A 20,560-nucleotide genomic window follows, 5' to 3' on the forward strand; every position below is an offset into this window, starting at 1 on the left:
TATCCTCTGTGAATCTGTTCAATCTCCTGTTCATTCCTGTGGCCATCACTATATCCTCTGGCAGTGAATTCCATTACTGTGTGTAAAGTAGTATTTCCTTTGTTCCAGTTTGAAGGAGAAGAATTCCTCTTTGTCAACTGTATCTATCCCATGTATAATTTTATAAATGTCTATCATGTCTTCCCTTTCCTAATCTCGTTTAAATGGAAAACTAGACTATTCAGCTGTTGCTCCAATCCCCTAATCATCTTGGTTGTCCTCTTCTGTACTTTTTCCAGCTCTGCAATATCTTTTTGGGGGGAATGGTGACTGGAACCAGTCCATACTGAAAATCATTAATTAACACCATAATCTAACGCATACTCATTTGGAACTAAGATCCACCAAACAGTTATACTTGTTTTATCTGAACTGGGCAATAATAATGTATAAAATAACTGAGTACAGTATATAAAATACAGACCCCTTATTGATAGTTTTCAGGAGGCAGTTTACACATGAAACTGCTATCACATGCAAGCTATAGCATTTTAAAAATTTAGACAGGCATACCAATATGTTGAATTAATGTTGCTGTAGTGGGAAAAACTAGCTCAGTAGTTCCAATAGGAGTTATTTGTCTTTTTGGAAATACCTTTGGTTCTATTCAAGTAGATAGCTGTGTTGGTCTGAAGTAGTACAACAAAATTTGAGTCCAGTGGCACCTTTAAGACCCACAAAGATTTATTCAAGGCATGAGCTTTCGTGCACATGCACATTTCCTCAGACAATGGAACAGGGATCATAAGAGTACAGATAGAAGGAGAAAGTAAATTAGGAGAAAGTAACCTTTGGTTCTAATTTGCCTGTTATCTTCTTCAGCAACTCATACAAATGGCTTGAGTTTCCTTGGGAGTACCAGCCAGGTTTGTCCAAGGACAGGAGGACCTCTTGCTCTTCATCATTCTCTGAAGTGACAAAGCAGATTTACCTATTTTAATGAAGACTCCAAGGAAACCAGCCAATCTCCTCGACAGCTGCTGGAAAGATAAGTTGAACAGACAGCTCTCAGAGTGTTACTGGATAACCTCCACATCACAGTCACACACTGCATGTTGTTCTAGGACCCATTGGCATATTTAAAATCAGGAACAAGTTTGGTTAGTGGTTGAGCAAACTCCTAATTCTCCAAGAGTGTGACCGTCATCCTAGTCTTTGTGCACAGTTCTCTTCAAAGAGATTTCATCTCTAGCTCAAATAAGTGGCCAGAAATCTATGCATGAAACCAAATCCTTTTATAGCTCCTGAAAAAAGGAACTGTCTGTGATGTTACATGATTACTAACCCAGCCGTCATGGAAAAAAACCCAATGGGTGATTGCCTCAGGGAAATAGGAAAGGAATAGTGGTTGGCATGAACAACTATAACTGAGGAATGAGGCTGGGCTCTTGCTTTATTCTGGCACTAGCAGTAGAGCCTGCTGTAAAAAAGAAATACAGCGGGCCCTAGGGGAGGGTTTGCTTCCCCTCCCGCCCATGTAGCAAAATGTTCCCCAGGCCCCGGGGCTTGCGGAGCATTTTAAAGGTGGCGTGGATCCTTTAAGACGCTGCCCAAGCCCCGGGGAAGGCGCTCTGCGGCTCCTGGAGGCGCAGAGCGCCTTCCCCGGGGCTTGGGCAGCGTTTTAAAGGCGGCGGGGATGCTTTAAAACAGTCCCCAAGCCCCGGGGAAGGCCTGGGGAGCCGTTTTCGGGGCAGGGGCCAGGGAACCTACCTTCGCTCTCGGCGGCCAGCAAAGTAATGGCTGCCGGAGCGAAGGGAAGCTCTGGTAGGGGGTGGCGTCAGTCCGGGAGCAACTGCGAGCCGTGCTGTGCGTGGTTCGCAGTTGCTGGGAATCAGAGGGACCAATCGGCAGGCGCTTCGCGCCTGCCAATTGGTCCCTCCGATTGTCTGTCATGAGGAAGGGTCCAATCCGGACCCTTCCTCATCCCAGACACATCCCGCCCCAGGAGGGCTTATTGTTTTATTTAGTCCGTGGCGCCCGCGGCGCCACGGGCGGTGTACAGATGAGGGAGAAGACTTTTCTTTTTCATTTGCCATTCCCTCTGTTTTTATGTTTTGTATGTATTTTAACTCTGTTTTTAAATTATTTTAATGATGTGTGTTTTGGGATAGTTGATTTTAATGGTCCTAATGTGTGACTTCATCATATGTTCTAAATTGTTAGCTATCTTGGTGGCTATCCTATTAGTTTTCTGGTAAGGGCAGAAAGGTAGGTAAAAATATTGCAAACACACACATATAAAAAAAAGACTTTAATTTTGACAAAGAATCACACCAAAGGATTTGGAACCAGGATGTAAGATAACTAGAAGGTGGATAGGGCAAACTGGCTAAATGTGCACAGTGATAGACAACCACTGCAATAATCTTCCCACACTCTGCCTTGTTTTTTCCCTCTGAGTGCAGGAGACTGGCAACCTCGGAGAGGGCCTTCTCAGCCATGGCACCAAACATCTGGAACTCTCTCCCTACGGAGACCCATCTCTCCTTGTTCTGTTGCCTTTTTCCACGAGAAGATGTTTTTGTCCGGCTTTCTTTTTAGTTTTTGTTCTTCTGTTTTTATGTGTTCGTTTTAGCTCTGTTTTTAATTGCTTTAATGATGTTTTAAAAATTGGATTAAATATTTTTTAAGATATAACTTCCTTAGGCGTTTTTAATTTTTAGCAGCCTTGGTGGATCTTATGAGGACAGAAACATGTAATATAAATTTTGTATATAAAGAATAATATTGTTCCAGTTTCACTCCAGGAATTCTTAAATTTGATCTGTCTTAATGATTCCACAAGTCCAGCCAAAAATTATTTTACAATAGTGAATTATAAAACACAACTTTTAAAGGATGTTCTATAGATAGAGGTGGGGAGGAAGCCAAAAATTAAAACACACTTCCTGGCCCTTTATCCATGTCTTCCTCCTGTGCTTTCTGCATGCTTTTATTACATCTGGGTTGGAGTATTGCCACAGTCAGGCCCTGCTTTGGGTGCTTCACCATCTGAGATTAGACAGGTGGCCAGCTAGGAAAGGGCTTCTTGGTCATGCCACCAAACCTCCGGAATTGTCTCCATAGAGACTTAACTGTCCCATTTTGCTGTCATTTTATGTCAGTAGGTGAAGACTTTGTTGTTTGGTCTGGTGTTCCCTCAGCAATCCCTCCTTCCTAACCAATGTCTGATCAGGGTCTGAGCTAGCTCAGGAGAAGAATTCCAGTTATTTTAATTAAATACTTGAACTACCAGGTATATTAAGTTCTAGCTACAGTCCTGGTAGGTGGGGGTTAAATCAAATTCAACTTACCAATGACCCACAATAACTAGAAGGAAAGACAAGGATTGTAAATTATTGGTAGTTTAACTTTTCATAATTCCTGTGCTCAGACTGCTGGCAAAACATGATGAACCTTCTGTCTTATAGGTTACATCAAGCACCAGAAAGTCTTAGAAGTAATTATAACATGCTTAAAATAACCAAATTTATATTATTTTAATGGTAATAAAAAGCAGAATATGTTTCCTGTGAAAAAATAATTTTTAAGGGCTATTCCTAGTAAAAGACCTGACATTTTTTTGAAGAACACTCAAATGAACAGTGAAGCTTTTAATGAAAACCAGCAGGCACAGATGCATGGAAACTATGTCTCAAGGAAGCTTTTTGGCAGTTGCTGCCAGGCACAAATCTGTAAAGAATGTTGTAGCAAACCCCTTCATTTTAGTCACATTAATTGCTTCAGGACCCAGTTTGCAAATCCCACTGCTAGTTGTAAAAGTGATGTAATTGTGTTTTAGGAACTCTGCCATATCATCCAATGTTTATAGTAAATTACAATATGCAAAGAAAGAAAAAAGACTTTCTCCTTCAATATTTAGTAATTTTTTACCCTGTGTTTCCTCTAAGTATGTAACACCTCAGTTTTACTCTTACAACAGTGTTGTGAAGTAGATGAGAGAGAGAGAGAGAGAGAGAGAGAGAGAGAGAGAGAATGATTATGCCAAGAATACCCAGTGAGCTTCTCGGTGAGTGAGTGATCTGGGTGGCATACCCTCCCGCTTCCCAAGTATGCACGGGGGATGGAATCCCCCATTGCATGTGGACTGCCTAGACATAGCATAATTCTGGGGCTGGAAGAGCTCATTGCACTGTGTGGTGGTGACAGCGGGGAGGAGTGGGGGGCATGGGGGCCCCATGGCACAATAGCAGGGATTAGCCCCGCTGCCCTGCCTCTGCCAGCACGGCCTTTCTACCCCATCCATAATCGTTTTAAGAGAACTGTGACTGGTCCAAGGTCACCCAGCTGGCTACATGTAGAGGAGTGGGGAATCAAACCTAGTTCTCCAGATTAGAGTCCACCGCTCTAAACTGCTACACCCACTGTCTCTTGAAATAGGATAAATGCAGAGCAGGGTTGCTTAGCAGTGTTATTTCTTTATTAACATGCTGGTCTTCAGTACTAGGAATGAAATAATGGTAATTTTCAATAGATCCATGAGTTTATTGTAATGGACACTTGATATTGGAGCATTGTCAAGGAAGAAATACATTATTTTCATAGTGGAATGTTTACACATTTAGGGGTATTTGGCAGGATATATGGTAGAAAAAGCTCTTCTGCCTTCAATAAAGGGAATATTGTCTCTGTCTAGCCTTTGGAGGAAGAAACACTGGTTTTCTTTGAAATGGTTCTTGCAAAACTTCCATATCGCTTCAATGCCAAATGTAGCCTCTACTATCAAAGCAAAGCATTTGGATAATCTCCTAATGACTTTGCAGCACTGTGCTTGTATTTCCATTGTTTGGATTTCTCAATGAAGAAGAAGACCGCACGGGCAGACACTCTGAATATAATGCAAATGCACAAAACACGTGGATATATATATTCACTCAACTTTTCATTTTTTGCAGCACTGGAGCCAGTGGAAATTAAATACTTGATATTAAGAATAGTAATGTCAGCACTGCTTTCTCTCTTAAAAGAAAACAGCACTCCCTAGTAGAAGCTCAGTATGATAAGAACATGAGAAATAAAAAATATTTTTTAACATATGACATGATCACAAACATGGGAGAGACATATCTTGGCAAGATATTAAAGATGAAGGTGTAAACATTCAATTAAATATTAACTGATTAGTCTGAAGACTAAAGGAGATTATGAGGATTGAAGGTGGAGTTCTACAAGATGTGATTGATTTGAGCAGCTGATTATAAAACAAAAATAGCATTTACTACAATTGATATATAAGATTTTACTCCAACTAGAAACAGAAGATGAACAAATTAAAAATGTATGATTAAGTGGATACAGAACATTAAATGTTCTTCAATGTTCTGCATCCACTTAATCGTACATTTTTCATCTGTTCATTTTTAATGTGTGCATAAATCCATTTCCCTTTACCCTATGACTTCTGTCTGCAGTCCTTCCTATCCTGGAGCAGGTCAAGGAAACATAAAATAAGAAAAGCTCTCAGACAAGGTGGCCATACATTAATCTTCTTTCAAAGGAAATGCATAGTGTGGGAATCATGTTTCATCTCATGTTTCATCTGTGTTTTCCCGATTTCTAGTATGGTTCTCATTGATGACACTAAGTCAGTTTATTCATACACCTAACCACATAGGATGCAAGACATGACCAAATGGGGAAAAGTTTGTTTGGCCCCTAGCCACATGGTGGCAGTACTCATACATACAGCACAGCTGCAGTAATATCCACAAGCAGCTCCCATATGGCAGGGGTGTACGTGTGAAGGGTTCATATTAATTTGATTTCACCCCACTCATTTATGTTTTTAGTGCTGTCTCACAACAAGGAGAGAAAACCTGTAACTTATATTTTCTTGAAAAAAAAAAACAAATAAGAAAATATCCAAGAAATTTGTGGCACTGTTCTTTCACTATATCAGGGTATATTACCTTAAAAGAAAGCAAGGATTATTTTCTCAGCTTGTGGAGAGTTTTCTGTCATTTTATCAATTACTTTATCTGAATTATTTGAAAAACCGATTCTGAGTTATATCGATTATAAAGTCATAGAAGCTAATGTTTGTATTACAATTTTAAATTAAAAGATTACAATTAAAAATTTAAATGTATGCAAGAAAACTGCTATTTAGAAATCTTCATATTTCATTTCCCTTCTTCCTCACTCTCTTTTCTCAAAGTTATTTCCTTTCAGAGCAGCTGCTATCACTGAACTCTCCTCAGTCTATTTCTTAAGTTATACTGAGTTTAAAAGTCAGCTTGATGTTTGTACACAAGACTCCTTACAAGGTAATTTCTAAACAAAATATAGCAGCGGAAACTTTATTTTAAAAACATAAGCAGAAATTAAGAAGCTATTTTAAGAAGGAACATCTGAGAAAAACTACATTCCAAATTTTAATAGGCATCAACAAACAGCTGCACATTACCAGAGTTAATAGCAAAATTTAGGATTCTATCAAACCACTGTGCTGGTTATGTTTCAATTGACAAAATGGTAGAGGATATGTCTTACTTATATGTCTTTCATAGGCTTTCAAATGAGCTGTATAGCGTACTCAGATTTGTTATGAGTTTTTTATTAACAACAATCTATTCACCTTTCAGCCATCTTCAGAGTACCCAATTTTGCGGTAAACTATCAGTTGAATGGAACAAGAAAAGCTGATCCATCAGGATCCCTAAGTCCCGAAGGAGGATGCTCCATGGCCACATGTACATTCATCAGATAGTGAACTGAACATGGCACAAGTCAAATAGCTCACCCAAGTCAAATAGACCACCACTTTCTAACATATACCTTCTCATGTGTTTGGCTGAAATCCTAAGATAGCATCTTGGCATGAATGTTCACTTCCCCCAATTCTATCAACCAACATCAAATCCAAAAGCCCCTCTGCTGGCTGGAGAGTTTCATAGGTGGTACACAGGTAGGATGCCTAATGTTTCCTTGGTTCTGAACCCAAGGGTCATTTAATTGATACTGGCAAGAGGTTGAACCAAGAAACTGCAGAATAAGAAAGATGGATAGCACACTTCTATTTTGTATTTACATAAGAAGCAAGCACAGGATTATAGGCCTTCAACTGGTATCTTGATGTTTTAACAGATTGGATAAGAACAAATCTATACAATGTTTGGAGTCTTCAGCATTCTGGGTATTCTCATTTCTTATTGTTTTATTATTAGGACTTTTAAAGTATGGTGTTATAATTTTTTACTGTTTAAAATTATATTTTGTTCTCATTGCATAAGAATTCTGCTGTCTGTAGGCAACAGTACACAATTCTAATACAAAATTGGATACACACTTTTCTTGGATGCTTTAGGATGCTAGGGCTGATACTGCATTGAGCAGGGGGTTGGACTAGATGGCCTGTATGGCCCCTTCCAACTCTATGATTCTATGAAAATATGACCCTTCTGGATTGCAGCTATTTGTCCTTTTTACTTTAAACTACAACGCCATGGGTAGGAAATCTGCCATGATAGAACTAACAATTGTTTGTGAGCGATTATACTGCTCTGTCTCCACAAACAATGGAAACTCTGTTCATTCATAGCTGGGGGATATTATTCAGTCAGTACCGCTGTCACTGTGTGGTAACTTCCAGTGCCCGGCAGCCAGAAAAAACAGATGCATCCTTTACTTTCTCTCATCTTCACTTCACGATCCAGAGGTGGGATGAAAGTAGCAACCTCTTGGAATTGCTTTGGGGACCCTAAAAATAGTCATTGTAACCATGACGGTCTAGTTAAATTTCTAGTTAAATTCTTTTATATTAGATCAGGCTGGCACAAACGATAGCCTGGCTGGCAGATGTCTTCCTGGTCACGCTGTGCTGGAATTCACCCAAATTCTATGTCTAAGAGGAAAATATTATTTTGATCTATCCTTAAAGCCAGTCAGTCAGTAACCTTTTATTGGCATAAAACAAGTGTAAAACATATAGAAATAGGACTTAAAATGCAGTAGAATAGTGATGTTTGCAGTTTCAAACTAGGGACATTTTTTATGTTCATGTGAAATCGTGGGTTTTGGTTTACCTATTATTTTATGATAACTATTAAAATTTATTAGAAGATACATATTTTGAGGGTAAAGGAAAATTTCTTTGGCAAACTGTAAAATAAATATGTAGTTAGTTGAAGCCCACATAATATATGTCTCAGTGAAGATAGCTCAGTAGGTAGGTAGCTTATATATTTATATTTATTTACATAACATATGCCTTACTTTTCTCTCCAATGTGGACCCAAACTGGCTTACACTGTTCTCCGCTCCTGCAGTTTATCCTTACAACAATCATGTGAAGTAGGTTAGGCTGGCCCAAGTTTATCCAGCAAGGCAGAATGGGGGATCTAAATCTATCCACTATACTCCCTCGCTACTGCACTCAGTGGCTTCTTTCATATGAATTAGCCCTTAGCCACTACATTATACCAATTTAATTCTATGCACAAATGAATAAATGAGTTCTCTGTTTGAAAATTTAGCAGCTTCATATGCAGTAATAAAAATGTTATTACCTTTTCAATGTCTATGTTGCATCCTTTCATAAATGATTTCCTAGAAATGTACTTGTTCCTAACAAAAATCCTTAACATTTTCCTTGACATGGACTTCCATCTTCATGGCTTCTAAAAACTTTCCTCATTTCTTACAATAATAACTTGAAAACTTAATTATTCCAACTTACCAAGTGTCCGGAAAGGTCTCTGATTTGGTGGCTGAGAGAAGAAACCAGGTTTCAGAGCATTTGTGATCACAATGTCAAAAAGCTCTGCAAAGTCATTCCTGCAACAATTAAAAACCATAACAATTGAAAGACATTTTCATGAATTGGTACTTTCCCTGGTTTGAAGTATTTGTATTTGTAAATAACATTTTATTAATTTTATTTTCAAGGGGTAAAGTGCATCTAGAATTGTGAAACAATTGTCTAAGTACTGTGGTCAATCTATGGACATTTCTCTAATGGAACAGGTTGCATAAATGGTATTTTCCATAGGAATACCAACACCAATCCAACTGTTGAAATCCTGCCAATCAACTGTGTGTATGGAATTAGATTTAGTTGTACCCCCCTCCCCCACTGCTCTCTTCTTGCTAAACATTGATTATATTAGTTCATGCCCTGCCCTGGGATAGAGCAAGGCTTCCCAATGTGGCACCCATGGGTAGTCCACAAAAACCTCCGTTGATGCCTGCCAAGTATTTTTAGAAAGTAGGTGGGAGCAGGGCTTCTGACTGATGTTTGGGGATCTATAGATTTTAAAAACATGTTGCTTTGCTGCTGCTGCCACAACACAAGGGTCTTCACGGGGTGACTGAAGGTAAGCTGTGGCAGCCATTTTGTAGCTGGTTCTGCCTCCTATGACCATAGCCACCGGACTCAATTGGAATTCAAACAGTGCCTGTGTGCGGACAGGGAACATTGGTTAACATTCTTGCAACCCTATGGAAATCAAAAGCTTGATATATCCTGCATGTTGAAGGAAGAGTGCTGTCTCTCAAGTAGGATGTATCAACTCTTTGGGCTAATCAGTTTCAGCTTGGAATCAATCACAATAACTGGTCATCTTAACTGCCTAGTTGATTACATCACTAAGCACTCGGACTATAACTGCCCAGTGTTTCTAGCCTTGGAAACCTCACGTCTTGACCAATGGGGTCACTTTGCCAGTTTAAATGATGAATCTGATGAAGCTTCATAGTAACAACTCTCTTTTTAGTTAGATTAGTTTATATAGATCTGTCAGCTCAAGGGATGTGTCTACCCTAGATAGGATTCTATGCTCTTTTATTCTAGAGCCACTGCTATTTATGTTATTGCCACTCTGTATCTTTGCCAGTGGGTTTAAGATACATTTCATAAAGCAACTTTTATATTCATGCTGGTCTCCACCTGAATTCTTCCTAGTTCTCCATATACTGGGTGAACCCGGGGGGGGGGGGGGAGCAAGGTGTCTTCCTCCAACTCGAGGCTGTTCCTTTACTTAAGGTGGAGGAAGGTTTTAGCTCAGTGGAGAGGTAGGATACAAACCATATCTTCTAGATTATGGGACCATGGCCAAGGAATGCAGCTGACCAGTTAACACAAGATCAGAAAAACTAGGGCAGAGAAGGTAGGAAAGAATTCAGAGCAGGACACAGGCCTATGGAAAAGGGGATTCAAAAGGGATAGGGCATTTCAAAGGGAATTATAAAAGAACAAAAATATGCATGCTTATGTAGAAAGACAGGAAGCACTGAATACAAACTGTTCATCAATCCACCTTCAGCCTTTTCTTCAATCCCATTAGAAAGATAGTTTGAGTGCTAGGACCAATGGGAACAGGGAAATAGAGTTGAACTTGTACCAGAAAGCATCAGGGTAAGACTCAGGGGCTTTCCGCACCGGGATCCTTGTAGCAAATTGTTTGCTGAACGAAAAATCGCCATTTAAAATAGTGCAATTCGTCATTATGCATACCTGACTTTGTAGTGGAATCCAGTTGCGTTTCTATCGTTTCCCACAAGCTTCCGGTCTCAGCAAAAATCGCTAGAAAGGAAGCGCTATTGCCGAGCTCGTCCCGCCCCTGGCCGTCAAGCAGCCAATGGGCAGCCGTTAGCATGCTCCCAAACAGCCCCTTTCCCTTTAAGAAAGGTTTTAAAAAAAAAACACACACACACCCATTGCAACGAATATGTCTTGATTCGTTGCAACGGAGAGACCCATCAGCTGGCAGGTGTGTTTGAGCTGTCGTTTCATCATTGCCACGCTCCCCCCAAGTGAAAAAAAAAATCCCCCCCCCCTCACGGGCCCGATTTTCGGCCGAAAACAGTGTAAAAAATAAAGGTAAAATACATCAGCAAACAGGCTTCTCTGTTGTTTGTGCTTAGTGACTAAATAGCTCTGGGGAGGGACTGAAGCCAGGGAAGCCTCTAAACAGGCTTGCTGGTGGGTTGAACTTCGCTCGCTCGGAGAAAAAAAAATGGCGATCGCTTCGCCGGAAGATCAGAGGAGAGAGCCAGGGGGAGGGACTTTGTAGAAACCACAACAATGGTAATGCACAGAACTTTCCCGCTAGTGTTGCAGATTGGTTGCAGGAGTGTAGCGCTTTCCGGAGGGTGAATCCACTTTTGGGGATTTCCCTGAAAGCGCTACAAGGAAGCGCTTTTTGCGGATCGGTTTCAGGTGTGTGGCAGATTGTCAACGACGTTGTGCATAATGGCAAATCAGTAGCGTTTTCAATTGGCAACCATTGTGCGATTTTGAAGGCGTGCGAAAAGCCCCTCATATTCTGGCATTGGGTTAAAGGGATAGGACTGAGCATTAGGCAAAGAAGGGGAAAATATTTTTGTTTGTAGGATACTCTTGGCTAAGGATATATTTAAAAATCCATGCTGGAAATTGCTGTTGGTAATAGCACAGGTTTGGCTTTAAAGCTGAAATCAAGCCTGATTCTTCACGTTCATCTACAGATTATAAAAATATTTTCCTGCCAGAAATCTACAATGGCTGCTAAAATACTTGACGTTCTAACCTTGACTAAAAAATGAACAAGTTAATTCATAAAAATTAATTCCATATGTGAAATGCTGTGTGTATGGCATACTTATAGACGGGTAACCCAATCTGAAAGAAAGATGAAATGCTGAAGTGGACAAATGGCTGACAATTAAATTCTATCTAATATGAGAGCACATAGTAGCATTTATATTCCTTGGGCACCTTCCAGGGAAAGCTATGCTCACTTAAACCTCACATACTCGATTTCAATGGGACATAGACATGGTTCAGATTCTCTGGATTGCATCCAGTGGTAAATTAGGCATGCTTTAAGCCCACTCATTTCAATGGTCTATAAATTCATCAGATTGTAAACATCCTATGCATGTTTATTAAAATGTGTTTGAAGAATTTAAAGCTACACTTGCTGTAACCGAAATAAGACAAAATTATCTTACTGTACAGCAGGGTTTATTAAAAGGAACACTTTATATCAATCAAACTTATTTTATAAAAAGAAGCTTTGACAAGGCCATGTCCTCCACAGCAATATCTCAAGACAAATATTTATTACTGACAAGGATGTGATTCTGTAAAAGGATTTATATCCTAGCCCAGACTCTCAACTGAGGTTTCATGAAAGCCTGGGGTTTCTAAGACAGCCCTGGAAGGTTTACCCAAATGGGTGAAAGTTAATTGATTTTTTAAAAAATGTCAAACATTTATCATGATACGATATCGACACCCCACCCCCCATATAGCCAGTGATGGGCCTGGAAGGGGTGGGAAAGGGAGGGGCCCTGGTGGGCATGTACACACTATGCTTCCAAACCATATACTGCATAACCATGCCACTTCTGGGGTTTATCAAGGACTGAAGAATATTTCAGGGGTTTTTCAACAGTAAAAAAGTTGAGAAAGGCTGTCTTAGCCTTTCATTCCAAATGCAATTGGACATATGCTTTAAATAGTTGGATGTTTATGTTGGCTAAGGGAATGTATGTGGAAAGCCATTGAGAAGACTTAATGGTTTCTTTGAGGTTAAACTCTGTGTTTCTTTTGCTTTCTACATATGTTTGTGGAAATTTTCTTAAGAACGACAGAAGTACTTGAGATGCATGATCAAGTGCAAAAGAAGTGGGGAGGCATCTGAAAGGTCTTTAGGAGGTACCAGTGTTTTGAGTGCAACAATTTAAATTACGGAGAAACAGAAGCAATTCTATGTAGATCGATTGATTGATTGTATTAAAGGCACAGACAAAGGATGTACTGACCTTCCCTTTCCACAACGGGACCTTTTTTAGTTGAATCAACCCAATCCGTTAACTGAAACTTATAATGAAAAAGAGCAAAGTAGACCAATGTATCAGGTATTACAAAAATGAAATTCTTATTCATGGACTAGCTAGCCTAGATTACTATACATACTTATTAGATGTATACATACCCCATAAAACTGAACTAGATTTCCTGTGTGTGTCTTTAGTACTTATAGTTATGTGTGGGTGCTACTGGTAGATTATGTAATTCTACCAGTTGATGAACATTTATTTTTATGTTTCATTAATCCATTTTTCTATGACCCCAAGAAATCATTGATTTGCGACATCCATGTGTTGCAAAACTGAAACAATAAAAGAAAGAAAGAACAAACAGAAAACAGAAGAATGCCTTTGGTCCATTAGTGCATCCAGTCTACCATTTGGTTTGGAGAAGAAGCCAGACATCTAGAACTCGCATGCAAGGCCTGTCTCTTTTCTCCCAGCATCTATGACTCACTTACATACTGCCACTGAACGTGAAGCCTCTGTTTTGCCATCTTAGTTGGTAAACCCATGCTCTGCTCTGATTTTTTCTCAGCATTTTTATGTCACTTAAACTAGTACTAATTAGCAGATTTGTTGTAATGAGCTCTATACCTTAATTATGAATTACCATTAATTAACAAGTATTCATTTTGAACCTACTCCCCATCAGTTTCAACTATAAATTCTCATGCTAGAAAGAAAAAAAACCTCTTCTGTATTTACTCCTTTAAGTCAGTTCACAATTTTATTAATCTCTATTATAGCTTCATTATTATTATTTTTCTTCCTCAGAGCTGAAAGCCTCATTCTTCTTTGCCTTTTGTCATAGGAAATGTACTGTTCATGCCCATCAGATTTCCCTTTTCCATACTTTTTAAAAGGTCCCCACTGCAAATGAACATTGCATAACAGGCAAAGAAGGAAATATCTGGCTAATCTGTCCTTTTGACGAAGAGCTTGTGCTGCTTTGGGGCAGAGAAGAAGGATTTTATGGGTATCTGTATGTACAGGTTCTCCTCACTGGGAACACAGGGCAACTGCTTCAAATATGTTCCAGCTTTTGCTACTGCCTACATGGACAGCTGCTGGTATTCCAGAAAGGCTGAATTACATGGACTACCTAGAGTGAGAGGTTTGTAGCACCTTTTACCAACTATGGAAAGACATTGGCCTCCCTCCAGTTGTCCACAAGCTAGTCATGTCAAGACTGGATTAACATAATATGTTCTACATAGCATCGTTTATATAATAGATGATGATCAGGACTGCTGTAGAAACTTTCTAGAAACTTCCATGTCTTTTATTAATATGGAGTAAAAGGCAACTGGGGACATGACCTTGATACAAAAACTGTCTCTGTGAAAAGGCTGAAATACCTCCCTGTACCACTGCTCGCTTGATACAGTATACAGCAGTGGTCCCCAACCTTTATTAGGCTGGGGACCGGCAGGGCATTGGGTCGCGCCCGCGCGGGCCACGCCCATGCTTCGGGCCGGGCCCGCAAGCCGCGCCCGGCCGCACCCGCGGGCCGCACCCGCGGATCGGGCCGCGCCCGCGAGCCGCGCCCGGCCCGCGCCCGCGAGCCGCGCCCGGCCGCGCCCGCGGGCCGCACCCGCGGATCGGGCCGAGCGGGCGCGGCCTGCACGGGCGCGGCCCGGCCCTGATTCCCTCTCCCCGCCCTGCCGCAGTAAGTAGCTTCCCGGGCCGCAAGCTTGCGGCCTGGGAAATTTTTTACTGCGGGGGGGGGGCGGGGAGAGGGAGCCGCGGCCCGGCGCCATGGCCTTTGCGGCCCGGCGCCGGGCCGCGGCCCGCAGGTTGGGGACCACTGGTATACAGTATACTGTAGCTGAATTTCAGTTAAAAAATGGGAGTGGTGGTGAAATCTTCATTAATCTCCAACATCTTGCCTGGTTTGAATTTATTGCATTACTTTTTAAGTTACAAGAATCCATGACCTTCTAGAATTACTAAGGAGGAAGTGGTCAGACAATCATCTTCTTGCAGTGGCTGTTTGAATGATATAGTCCAAAATAAAGCATTCCACTTACCCTAGGGTGTGCTCACATAAGAGTCTGCAGTAGTCACTGTGAGAGCTGGTAATTAATAGGAGAATCTTCCCACTGTCCTTCAGCTTCCTTAGCCACTTTTTAACAGATTCAGGACAACTTTGTATATATTTATCTGGATTTCTTTTCACTTCTGGAAAGTACGTGCCACAGTTTTCTGAGAAACAGAAAATAACATCATGAAGAATATGGCCCATGTGCAAACCATGTATTTATGTTTGCAGTATGAGTCTTAGAAATTGTCTCTAGGGCAATACAGGCCCCCCAAACTGTTTATCACAGAAGTTTAGAAGAAAGTGTATGGGCTCCTATAGGGGTAGATGCTGAAAAGTTAGCTGGCAGAAAAATCTTGCAAGTCACATGTATGTATAAATAATATTACTGATGAGAAACACATTGGAAGGTTCTGTATATAGAGAGTTTGATTTGGTAATTAGACATTAAAAAACCACACATATTACTATCACTATTACTAAACATAATAAAGCTCAAGTTGACAACTCACTCCCTAACTGATTGGCCCTCCCTGGGGGTGTGTCACTGATTGGGAAAGAGCACTGTCCCAATTAAGGTCAATCAGTTCAAATTGCATACAGATAGGGAGAGAGTACTACCCCAATGATGGCTAATCTGTTCAAATTGCATGCAGATAGGGAGATATTACTGTCCCAATGATGGCCAAACAGTTCAAATTGGGTGCAGATAGGAAGATAACACAGTCCCAATGAGGGCCAATCAGTTGAAACTGCATGCAGATAGGGAGAGAGCACTGTTCCAATGAGGGCTAATCGGTTCAGATTGCATGCAGATAGGGAGAGAGAGCACTGTACCAATAAGGGCTAATGAGTTCAAATTGCATGCAGATATGGAGAGACAGCACTGTCCCAATGCGGACCAATCAGTTCAAACCCCATGCAGATTGGGAGAGACAGCACTGTCAATCATGGGACTTATCTGTCCTCTTTCTCTCCCTGCTGATTTCTGGATGGAAGGAGTGCTAGCCTCTCTGAAAAGCCCTATTGCTGGTAAGTTTTTCCATTCTCAGCCTCTTCCCACTCTCTATATTCCCAAGGTGAGGGAGGGAAGCCAGTGGCTTCCTTTGCCTCCTGTGTTGGTTTCAACTCTCTGCTGGAAAAGGGCACATATAAACTGACCCAGGAAAAGAAAGAATCAATATTTCAAAGAATGTCAAGGAAAAGAAAGGCTGCAATGTCTTAACTCAGTCCAGGGAGTCCAAGGATATCAGCAGGAGTAGGTCCACAACCCACACCTCCCAGCCTCAAGTTAATATAGGCTGTCAGCAGACTCTCAGTCCTCACTCTGCGATGACTCACATTCTTCCTCAGTTAGCAACTGTCTTGCTAACATGGAGAAGTGCCTTTTAGACTGGAGCTCTCTTCCAGCACATAGCTGGCATTGCTTAATTGGCTTAGGTGAGCCAGGGGGGACAAGGCAGGGAGCTGCAGCTGAAGGCTGGGCAGAACAATTAGGCTCTCCTGCAACAACTTTGGTATCTAAGCCCTGGTTGTCTGCAGCTCCATTCCTTCCTGCTGGTCAGAGCTCTCTGCCTGTTGAACATTTGACTGGGCTAAGCTCAACCAGCTAAGGCTCTAATGAAGTTGGGAGCTCCTGGCAAGGATTTTCCTCCAAGGAGCCCTCACTAACAGGATCTTGGCTCACAACATGTCCCTGTAGCTGGCCATTGGAGCACTCTGCTTTTCTCCCCCCTCCCTCTCACGGGGGCTGGGGGGATCCAGCGGCCTTCCCCACCCAGCCTGGCCCTTGGGAGATGTGGGGGGTGGGAAGGAGGCAGCTCCCCATGACCATCCCTGCCTGGTCTGGCCTTTGGGAGATGTGGGGGGTGGGTGAGAAGGAGGCAGCCCACATGCACCTCTATAGCCTTCCCTGCCCAGCCTGCTCTTTGGGAGATGGGGTGGGATGGAGGTGGCCCTTTCCCTATGGCCTTCCCTGAGCATCCTGGCCTCTGGAAGATATGGGGCTGAGTGGGAAAGAGGCAGCCCTCCTCCATGACCTTCCCTGCCTGGCCTTTGAGAGATATGAGGGGGCAGGAAGGAAGCAGCCCACCCATGGCTTTCCCAACCCAGCCTAGTCTTTGAGAGATGTGGGTGGGAAGGAGACAGCCTACACACTCCCACACAGTCTTCTCTGCTTGTCCCAGCCTTTGGGAGATGTGGAGTGGGGCAGGAAGGTGGCAGCCCAGTTCCCCCTGTAGCCTTTCTGGCCTGGCCTTTGAAAAATGTGGGGTGGGATGGGAAGGTGGTAACAGTGGTGATCTGTGTAGATACCATTGTATGAGGGTGGGGTAGGGGGGCTAGTACCCCTCCAAAATAGCTGTTTTCTCCAGGAGAACTGATGCCTTCCTTCCCTCCTTCATCTTTCTTTCTCTGTCTTTTTCATTCTGATTTTCATGCTCCTGAAAGTTTCTAGACATCCCCCTCCCCAGAAGCTGGGATTCTCCTCTTTATCCTTGCAACCATGTACTAGTTTAGGCTGAGAGTGTAGACTGGTCCAAGGCACTGAACAAGATTCCATGGCAGAGGGGATTCAAACTTGAGTCTACAAGGTCCTGGTCCAACTCTATAACCACTACACCATGCTGGGTCTTAGAACTTTAAAGGTGGAATCTTTAGCCTGTCTGCTCATAAGTAAGTCCTATTTTATTCAATTCAATTTACTCCCAGGAAAGTGTTCTTAGAATTGCAGCCCTGATAGCTCAATTACTTAACATTTCTGAATTTCTACATTCCTTCCTAAAATCATTATACATCAAAATGGCTAAAGTACTTTTGTACCACTTTGCAAACTGAAAAATAGTCAATATGCAGTCTAAGACACCAGATGCAAGGAGTCTGCATTAAGATGGAAGACTTGGAATGGATCTCAAAATACTTCTGCACAAATAGGAAACTGAAAGCTGGCACAAATGCTACCTAGGAAACAATAAGCACTAGCTGAGTTTGAAAAAAATGGCACATTTCTATATCAAACAGCCCAAACCCAGCACATGAACTTTAGCTCATAACAGAAGGTAACACTTTCACACACAGCAGGCGTGATATGACATGTTAGCTTGAGAGATTTTTACTGCCCTTTGAACACTTGAATCAGATTTGGGCAGGGGTTCAGCATCAGCCAGGAATATACATTATGCTTGCAGAAGGCAAGTGGAATTTCCTAGTGTTGCTACAAGCATTTCCCTCTCATGTTAAATATTTGTGGTCAGCTCAGTAAATGATTTAACAAATCCTAGACATTACTTTTATGTGTGGAATGTGCACAGAGCTCTTCCTCAGGTTAAAAAAAATATCTAAACTTCTCAACTTCAGCTATTCTTGAGGAGGATATTTGAAACTGCAGTATATGTAAGGGCATGGAAAGAGTCTCAGCAGTTGATGGAAGGCCAGCTGGTCCAAAGCAATGCTTGGATTGAAGCCAGAGTATATCCATTGATTTCAATGGGAGAAATAGCTTGAATTGATTAATGCATCTGACATCCAGAATAATTCTTAAGATATCTGGTAACTACTGCTAAACAATATATCTACAGTAAATGGATGCAAAATAAAGTGCTTTTAAGAACATAAGAAGAGGCTTGCTGGATTAGATCAGTGGGCCATCTAGTCTAGCATCCTCTGTCTCACACAGTGGCCACCCAATTTCTCTGGAAGGCCAACAGGCCATATAGGCTGAGACTTTCCCCTGATGTTGCCTCCTGGCAACTAGGATTCTGCTTCTGAACATGGAGATTCCCCTAAGTCACCATGGCTAGTGGCTACTGATAAACCTATAATCCCCTTTTAAAGCTATCTGTTCCTGAGGCCATCACTCTGCCCAAAAAATCCACATTTTAATCACTCAGTGATTAAATATTTCCTTTTGTCTGTCCTGAATCCATCGCCCATCAGCTTAATTGGATGTCTTCAACTTCGAGGATTTTGGGAGAGGAAGACAATTTTCTCTTTGTTAATTTTATAAATGTCAAGGCTAAGTATTTTTTAGCTCTACTTTTCTTCCCGGTCTGCTACTTTTCTCTGTGTTGGGAATTTTGTTTGTGGGAACACTCCACCAAATTATCCCTCAGTCTCAAATAGTATAAGCCCAGATTTACCACCCACATTTACTTCTAGTCTAAAAGGTAAAGGTAAAGGTATCCCCTGTGCAAGCACCGAGTCATGTCTGACCCTTGGGGTGACGCCCTCTAGCGTTTTCATGGCAGACTCAATACGGGGTGGTTTGCTAGTGCCTTCCCCAGTCATTACCGTTTACCCCCCAGCAAGCTGGGTACTCATTTTACCGACCTCGGAAGGATGGAAGGCTGAGTCAACCTTGACTTCTAGTCTAGTCTGTACACCGCCCGTGGCGCCGCGGGCGCCACGGACTAAATAAAACAGTAAGGGGTTCTGGGGCGGGATGTGTCCGGGATGAGGAAGGGTCCGGATTGGACCCTTCCTCATGACAGACAATCAGAGGGATCAATCGGCAGGCGCTTCGCGCCTGCCGATTGGTCCCTCTGATTCCCAGCCCCAGTAACTGCGAGCCGCGCGCAGCGCGGCTCACAGTTGCTCCCGGCCTGATGCGGTGAGAGGCGCGAAGCGCCTCTCGCCGCGTCAGGCCGGCCCCTGAGGGAGCCCCCGGCAAGACTCCAGCCGCCGAGAACCTCCAGCCGCCGAGACTCCAGCAAGACTCCAGCCGAGGCAAGACTCCAGCCGCCGAGAACCTCCAGCCGCCGAGACTCCAGCAAGACTCCAGCCTAGGCAAAACTCCAGCCGCCGAGAGGGAATCAGGGCCAGGCCGCGCCCCCGCGGGCGCGCCCCCGCGGGCGCGGCCGGGCGCGGCCCGATCCGCAGGCGTGCCCCGCGGGCGCGGCCTGAAGCGTGGGCGTGGCGGGCGCGGCCCGATGCCCTGCCGGTCCCCAGCCTAATAAAGGTTGGGGACCACTGCCCCAGAATCTGCAGAAAAAAAAACACCCAGTGGAGCCTTTCGCCGCTTCCAGCCGGCGCGCCTCCGAGAAGCAGCAGAAAGAACCCACCCCCCCCAGCCGCAGAAGATCAAAAAAACGCAGAGGAGCTGCCGCAGCCCAGCGCACCACGCCTGGGACTCCCCGCCAAAAACCACGAGACGCCGAGGAGCCGCCACCCGCCTCCTCTTTCAGGTAGCCTGTCCCTTGCTCTGTCCCTCGCCTGCCCCTCGCTCTGGTCCCCGCCTGCTAGCGCCCATTGTCTTCTTGATACAATGGGCTTTTTTACTAGTGAGAAATAAAACCAGTGTTGTTCAATAGAATGGGGAGGGACTGTGGCTCAGTGGCAGACCCTCCGCTTTCCATTCAGAAGGACCCAAGCTCAATTTCCAGCATCTTCACTTGGTGGAAGATGATACGAAAGACTGAGATGCTGGAGAGCCACTGCCAATCTGAGTGGACAATACTGACTTCAATGGACCAAGGGTGTGATTCAGTAGAAGGCAGCTTCATATGTTCATCAGAGACTAGAAGTATAATAGCATTTTCTCTTGCAAAGAAGGCATCATCTCAGCTCTGAAATAACTTACCTAACATTTATTTTTAAAGCTATGGCTTTTTAGTGAAACTGAAAACAATCTTCCTATATGCATCCTATTTATTGTTGTAAATTGCCATGTGCCAGTCAGACCGAGAG

General features: G+C 42.8%; 1 protein-coding gene across 4 annotated transcripts in view; it reads right to left on the bottom strand.

The window, feature by feature from the left end:
• NT5DC1 (5'-nucleotidase domain containing 1) overlaps positions 1 to 20,560 on the bottom strand; it is a 126,720-nt gene that overhangs the window by 20,376 nt on the left and 85,784 nt on the right. For all 4 annotated transcript variants that reach the window (XM_077301577.1, XM_077301558.1, XM_077301571.1 and 1 more), the window contains 3 exons: positions 14,868 to 15,042; positions 8,717 to 8,814; positions 829 to 947 (listed from right to left, as the gene is read on the bottom strand). In XM_077301577.1, coding sequence (XP_077157692.1) covers positions 829 to 947; positions 8,717 to 8,814; positions 14,868 to 15,042 — 392 coding nt within the window. The remainder of the gene's footprint in view (positions 1 to 828; positions 948 to 8,716; positions 8,815 to 14,867; positions 15,043 to 20,560) is intronic.

The sequence above is a fragment of the Paroedura picta genome, chromosome 1 (genome assembly GCF_049243985.1).
Source record: "Paroedura picta isolate Pp20150507F chromosome 1, Ppicta_v3.0, whole genome shotgun sequence".
NCBI lineage: Eukaryota > Metazoa > Chordata > Lepidosauria > Squamata > Gekkonidae > Paroedura > Paroedura picta.